Below are 7,728 nucleotides of genomic sequence, written 5' to 3' on the forward strand. Positions count from 1 at the left end.
AGCAGTTGTTTACATTACTCAGTGCTCATCGTGATAAGTGTACTCCTAATCCCCATCACCTATCACCCATTCCCCCACCCACCTCCCCTATGGTAACCATCAGTTTGTTCTCTGCATTTAAGAGTCTGATTTTGGGGGGCACCTACGTGGCTTGGTCAGTTAAGCATCCGACTCTGGATTTCGGCCCGGGTCATGATCTCTTGGTTCGTGAGTTTGAGCCCCGAATCTGACTCTGCGCTGACAGCATGGAGCCTGCTTGGAATTCTCTCTCTCTGCCCCTCCCCTGCTTGTGGGCGTGCTCTCTCTCTCTGTCTCTCTCTCTCTCTCTCTCAAAATGAATAACCTAAAAAAAGAAGAGTCTGATTTTTTTGTTTCTTTGTTTTGTTTCTTAAACTCCACCTGTGAGTGAAGTCATGTGGTATTTGTCTTTCTTTGACTAACTTATTCTACTTAGTGTTAATACCCTCTAGCTCCATCCATGTTGTTGCAGATGGCAAGATCTCATTCTTTTTTTATGGCTGAGTAATATTCTGTTACACACACACACACACACACCACGTCTTCTTTATCCATTCATCCGTGGATGGACTCTTGAGCTGCTTCCATTTCTTGGCTACTGTAATTAATGCTGCAATAAACACAGGGCTGCATATATCTTTTCAAATCAGCGTGTTCCTTTTCCTTGGGTCATTACCCAGTCTTCCTCCCTGTTTCATGTATCATTAACGTTTCTTTTTATTTTTATCTTGATGATTTCTCATTGCGTCTCTCTTCTACTGATGAATCCCTGGGATATTTGTTCTTATTTCTTGTCCATGTCATGAGGTATTCACACTGTGTCTGTCCTCACCATTCTTTGTGAATCAGATTCCTGAATGCTGACCTCTTCTCACGTTTTTAATCAATGATACGTGTGAGTGCGACCTGTTCTTCATGAGTGGATTCTTGTGTAATCCAAATAATGTAACAACGACATGGCCCTCTTGTTTGTTTTGTTTTGTTTTGGTTTTTACTATAGGTTATTGAGGTGTAAGTTTGACATTATAAGTGGTTGAGGAATGTGATTCCAGAAGTTCGATGGAGTCAGCTTTGCCCTTTGGGGGTTTGGCCTCTGAGACTCGGTGGAGAGACTGAGTCCCCGGCATGTCTGATTCATTTTCCTGGCTGTTTGGCTGGTGGATTGGGGACCGTCTCAGCCTCACAGTTAGTAGCAGAGAGACTCAGCAGGGAATGAGATGGACCTGCCTGCGGGCCCTGGGCTGAACCAGGAGTGCTCTCCTCATGGAAGCAGGGGAGAGCTTGGCTCCGTACTTCACTCCTGTGTCAGGGATGTGTGTTCTCCTCTCCTCCTGATGCTGTGGCCTAAGGGAGTTTGTGCTCTGACCACCGGACCAGCCAGCCACTCCCCCTCCTCCTCAGAAAGAAAAGTAGCCAGAGGGGGGTGACAGGCACTGCAAGTGTACATCCTACATGACCCCATCCCGAGGGGGAGCAGAGTCCTTCCCTGCCCTGAGTGGCGGGAAAGAGGGGCAACCACTTCCCCAGCAGCTGACTCAGAGGGTGGGCAGGGGGCACAAGCCGAGGCTCAGAAAGATTGAGTTAACAGTTCACTGTCACGCACCAGTGGCTGGTAGAGTCTGAATGAAAACCCAGACTGGTCTGACTCAAAACCTTAGCCCTCGTGGGAAGAGACGTCACTCCCCGTGGTGCTCCTGTTGTCACAAAGGTTCTCAAGAATGTAATACATTCATAGTGATGGGGCCTGGGGATCAGCTTTCTCTTATGTGTATGTATGTCCTGGGGATTTGATTGTTGATTTAAAGACTAAGAAGAAGGAGAAGAAAGCCCAGCCTTGGAAGTGTCCCAGCTGAAGAGGAGATGGGCCCAGGAGATTGTTTTTCAACCCTTCATACCTCACTGTCCATCCATACTTCCTCTGAGAGACCTTGATATAGGACAGCTTACTTCCTGGGTCCCAGGAATAATTCCATATGGAAAAATCACCTGACTTGAAGAATTGGGACCCTGGTCTATATTACCGTATGTTATTATTTATGAACTATGTAGAAACAAAGCTAAGGGTTGCCTGGAAAGCAAACTGGTATGTCCTGTCTAGAATCTGGAGTTCTGAGTGAGCAGCTTTTGAATGAAAAGGGGGGGGGCATTGTTTCTTACTACATGTACTTAAAGAAAAATAACTTGATCAGTTCTAAATGGTTTTTGTGTTTCTTTCAGATATCGCCCATTTAATGTGGTTCGAAAGACTCTATGTCTGGCTTCAGTGTTTTGAAAAATACATCCTGTACCCAGCAATAATTCTGAATGCCCTCACTATTGATGCATTTTCAATAAGCAATTACCGGAGACTCGGTACCCAGTAAGTGGATAACAGTTTATTCTCGGAATGATTTCGATCACAATGATTCCAAAATCGGGTGGATTTTCTCTAAACAGGCTACAGTAGTACAGCATCTACTAATTTACTGGCCACGTAAAAGTAAGCCACGGTGGTCTTTTACTCAAACTCGCTGGAGGAACTTGATGGTTATTACAGAGTGGGCTGAAAATGAAGTTAGATCTGCTTGAAGTCATGTTGCAAATAAACGACAGTCGGTTTGAAAAAGCTCCTGCAAGAACTTAGTCAGTGAGCTTTAATGAGATGACGGAAGCACAGTGTGGTTCCAGGGGTTCCTGAACCCCCTGGAAAGTTCTTACCATCATGCTCAGAGCTTTATGAACCGCCTCATGTCATTTCATTTAGCAAATACTCTATCGTTTTGTGCTTGAGGGAGGGGGGATTAATCACTGTCAGTGCTCTCTCTGCATTTATCGGGAGAAGCCTCACAATTAAAAAAAAAACACGGAGCACAGCGTCATCATGTCGTCAAGATGCCCATGTTTTTGCAAAGCATTAACAACACACAGTTGAGTTATTAGTTTCATACATTAAAATTAACTCTGAATTTGCAAATGGAAATCCCTCTCGATAATCTGTGGATTTGCTGTTCTGGTTGAAGGTTGAAGGTGCCTGGTCAAGTAAGTTCGAGTAGGAGAATGAGAAAGACATCCTTTCCCAGATTTGCTTATTAAGTCATGTTGCTTAAACATTATGTGCCCAAGTCAATTCTTGTGCATAATCCCAAGCATACTAATTTAAACCTGCTCTTCCTTTCGGGGGGTGATGAGGACAAATTAATTAACATTTGCCAAAGATTGAGCAAGCTGAGATAAAAAGACATTTGAACACTCTGTTGGACATTGAATGGATTCATAGTCACACAAAGCAGACACTGAATGAAATGGTCATATAACCTTCCTGTCTTTATCAGACTCTGCCTTCCTTCCAGTTCAGACCTGTCATGGCTAGGCCAGGCCAAGTCGTGCCCTTTGGTATTTAAAATCCTGGACTTCAGATCCAGGGATGAAAATCAGTCTCACTGGATAAAGAACACAGACAGTGAGACTGGAGCCCTCTTGCCCAGTTTGGGGGGATCCAGTCCCGGAGATGACTCCTCGTCCAGAACCTCAAGTGCTTTCTCTAGTGGTAGGTGTTTCTGGTATGGCACAATGTTGGCTAACCCTGCCGCCCCCCCGGAACAAGGCCGCATCTTGGTTTCTAGAACAAGGGCTTACGATCAGAACTAAAGTAGCAGAGAGGGTACCACTGCTGCCCCCCCCGGGGTAACGAGCTGAAGGACTTAAAGTTTGCTCGCTTTCCAACCTCAGGACTGGGACCTTAAGCTAAGCCTGCAGGTTGAGGCCCTCCAGTTCTGGCTGTTGGCAGAGGCTGGACACAAGGGTTGGGAATCAGGCAGAGTCAAAGAGTTTGGAGAGAGTCCAGTTTCAAGTAATAATACTCTCTACCCCCTATAATGTTTTTTCCAGACACGAATATCAGAAAGTAGCACCTTAGCTGTGTCCCTCCAAATAGTCTCAAATCCAAGATGACACCAACAGAACTATTCTTCTTAGAACCAAAAGCTGACAATTCCTTCATATTCTTGAGGCATCCAAATGAAGCCTTGAAAGTAATTTTAGGGTGCCTGGGTGGCTCAGTCAGTTAAGTGTCCAACTCTTGGTTTTTGGGTCAGGTCATGATCTCACAGTTTCGTGAGTTCGAGCCCCGCATCGGGCTCTGTGCTGACAGCATGAAGCCTGCTCATTATTCTCTCTCTCTCTCTCTCTCTCTCTCTCTCTCTCTGCCCCTCCTCTGCCCACACTGTCTCTGTTTCTCTCAAAATAAATAAATAAGCTCAAAAAATTTTTTAAATAATAATTTCAAGTACCCCGTTAGACCAGCTGTTCTAAAATAGGACAGCAGGAGTCTGTATGTCAGTATCACCCAGAAACCTGTTTCTAACTATAGAATCCCCCAGCCTACCTGCACTGAGAACCACTGTACCTGATAGTTAGGCAGTGAACTCCTCAGCAACAGGCATGACTTCTTATTCGACTTTTAATACTACCCTCCCTAGTAAATGGTAGAAGGCTAGGTAGATGGGTGATCAAGCCGGGACTGGTAAATGGATGAATGGGTGAATTGTGATATCTTGTTAGGTATTTATATTTCCCAGCCTGATCTAAATGGATGCTTTGCAGCTGTCCCAGGCTGTGTTCACTGACTGCTACATAAGCCTTTATTAAACCTTCAGCTGAGCCTACAATAGTCTCTGAACTATTTTAACTGTGATCATCACTCTTGCAGTGTTATAAAGGCCATAAAATTCAGTCCTTAAGATCTCCCATAGTGTTAACCAGTCATCATTGATAAGCAAAAAATTAATGCTCTTCATTTTAACCGTAGTTACAGAGAACACAAAGTTAAGAGTTGACCCTCACTTAGATTTGGCCTGAATAACCCCCAAAATCATCAGTCTCCTGTGAAAACCCAAATAAGAATACCCCTAACCTTAAGATGCCTTGTCATTGGGCATAGACATTCTTGTATCCTGGGCTGTTGTCAAAGGCAACTGGACCCAAAGTCATGTCTTTATACTGTATTTTCATCAGGAAATAGAAGGAAAAGAAAGGTGGGTTCTGGAGCAGTGCGCAACTTTGCTGCAGGAACCCTGAGGGTTTTATGTTGAAGTTACATGAAAACATTCCCACTCAGCCCAAATCTGTATGTAATCAAGGACTAGTTTTCTTCAGATGAGCCTTGAGCAAATCTCACTGGGTGCATCCTCAGGCAAAGTGAAAACAATTGTAGCCCTCGGTCTGAAGGCATATGAAATATCACATCAAGGCAAATGGAATTGCCAACATTATTAGATCTTTTTGACAACAAAAATGACAGTGTTGCACCTGATAGGTGCAAAGACTTTAAAAGCATTTTTCGAGTGCCCTCATCCTGGGACAAGATAATAATAATGCTGAAAAGGGTCCAGAGCCCGGGGATCCCTCTAGGCTGAGGGAAATTGAGGCATAGCTCCAGTTTTCTGTATTTAGCCGGGGGAAAAAACCTCTCTCTTTTAAGTGCAACCATTCACTGGAAAGTATTCCCATCTCTGCCTTTCTTTTGAGTTTGCAAGTAGGATTGTATTACAGTGGGACAGTGCAGGAATCTGCCCAAAATGCGCAAAGCCTTCCTTCAGAAAGACAGACCCCTCCAGGAAGTGGTTGTTTGCTCTGTCAGGATATTCTTAGCTGTTATCATTAACTTTCCAAGCTTAAGGTAGTTAGATTATTCATTGTTGGCTTCAGCATCTGCTGGAATTGTTCGTATAACACATGCTCCCTATACAGGTTAATAACCTGACTCCCCAGACAAGAGCATCCAGGAGCCCAGGCCTTGAAGCAAAGTCCTGGTTATCTCCTTGCTGGACTGCTTTGATGAGTTCCTTAACTAAAAAGGCCAATGCCATGGGGGAAAAAATGACAATGGTATCATTTTCAGCAGGAAAAAAAAAGTGTGTGTGGGGGGGGGGCGGGGGGGGGGGGGAGAGTCCAGAGAGCTTACATTTACCAGGGAGGTAAATATGCTGAAAAATATTAGAAATTAACATGTAAAGGCAAAAAGGTCTGTGTTGAGATACCGGGGTTTTATTTCTTTTCCGAATTTAATATTAGCTACTATTATATCACTGCTTCAGTAAGATTCTTTCATAATAAAAAAGCATACACTGAGCGGACGCAAAGAGGGACAGCATGCTCTGTTTCCTCACTCGCCATCAAACTTTCTGCGGAACCTGTCGCTGCAGGAGTCCTTCAGATAAGCTCCAAGGGAGCTCTGTGTCCTTGCCGAAGGACAGGGGACCGTGAAGATCATGTGGCAGGAAGGAACTTCTTCTCAAGGCCAAGGGTCTGTGCTTGAGAGTCCCTTGGGACTGAGTTTCAATCCTCACTCCGCCCTGCCCCCCCCCATGAGATCTTAGACAAGGGACCCAAACTCTAAGACCCCGTTTTGCTCCTCTGACAAATGTGGATAATGACAGAGCCTCCCCCCACACCGTCCCCTGCCCCTGTGTCCCCCTTCCCCACCAGTCTTGGCTTTTCATGCCTGTAAAGTGCACCGTGCACAGTAAATGCTCAAGAAACATTAGCTATTGTGACTCACCTGGTACTTCGCCGTCCTTGACCGCTTCCTTTCTTTCCTTTCCAACAGCTGGGACATTTTCCTGATGATCGTTGCCGGCATGAAGCTGCTAAGGACCTCCTTCTGCAACCCCGCTCATCAGTTTATTCACGTGAGCTTCACTGCGATCTTTTTCCATTTTGACTACAAAGATCTGTCAGAGAGTTTCTTACTGGATTTCTTCATGGTGTCCATTGTGTTCAGCAAGGCAAGTTAGTTCTCCATTTTCTTCATTTTCATATGTAAAAGGTGCGTTTCTCACCACAGGTTTCAAGAGCTGTAGACATTTTCCTTTAAAAAAAATTGTGGAGTGAAATTAAATTGAATTACATTGAATTACATATGCGTGTCACGCTCCTGCTACCATTTGAGGGACATTTCCCCGTGGAATACAAATATGCCACATAATTTGCCAAAAATCACTAATTACAATGAATTAGCCATTTACTGTTGCTTGAAATTTTGAAATTTTATGATCTTTGCGTCTGTTAGCAATCTCATTACAGAACTTCCCTAGACCTCAAAATGCTCTGAATTAAAGATTAGCAGCCAGACAGATTTTTTTTTTTTTTAAATTAGCTAGCATTTGAGGTAGAACTTGTGACCTGGTATCCAAGAACCAGGTCTCTTGGATTATTTTCATTCTTCTTGGCGTGTGTTAGGTCAAGATACACAGGCAATGAGAAATCCTAATCATAGTTCAGGCAAAATATGGGGATGGAATCTGATGTCGAACATGGCGGCGGGGGGGCGGGGGGGTGGATAAAATCCGCTGGATACTCACCTGAGTGTATTCTGAGCACCTCGCAAAGCCAGGGTTTGTAAACAGAAATGAAAAGGAATTTGGAACAACTCCTGGTAAATAAACTGACACACCATCTCACTTCACATCTGGCTTCCTCACGCGCTGTCTTTAATACGGTGGCCGCCCGTTTCTGCCCTCAGCTTGACTTAACCAGCCCCTCCCCCGCTTTTGGTTAATAATTTTTTAATTTTAAGATCTTTTTTCCTGAACTTCATTTTTTTTTACCTCTTTTTGAATCCGTTCTGTTAAATGTTTCTCTTTCTTACTTACCGTTTTCTTCTACCTTTCTCTTTGCTTATTTTAGGTAACAAAATTTCAAAACTCTCATATTGTCCTAACGATGCCCTGT

General features: G+C 44.1%; 1 protein-coding gene across 1 annotated transcript in view; it reads left to right on the forward strand.

Moving 5' to 3' along the window:
* Window positions 1-7,114, forward strand: part of LOC125933103 (pecanex-like protein 2) — a 77,981-nt gene extending 70,867 nt beyond the window's left edge. The window contains exons 6-7 of the mRNA XM_049645983.1: window positions 2,236-2,377; window positions 6,605-7,114. Coding sequence (XP_049501940.1) covers window positions 2,236-2,377; window positions 6,605-6,791 — 329 coding nt within the window. The 3' untranslated portion in view covers window positions 6,792-7,114. The remainder of the gene's footprint in view (window positions 1-2,235; window positions 2,378-6,604) is intronic.
* The last annotated feature ends 614 nt before the right edge of the window (window positions 7,115-7,728 follow it).

The sequence above is a fragment of the Panthera uncia genome, chromosome D2, assembly GCF_023721935.1.
Source record: "Panthera uncia isolate 11264 chromosome D2, Puncia_PCG_1.0, whole genome shotgun sequence".
Classification (NCBI taxonomy): domain Eukaryota; kingdom Metazoa; phylum Chordata; class Mammalia; order Carnivora; family Felidae; genus Panthera; species Panthera uncia.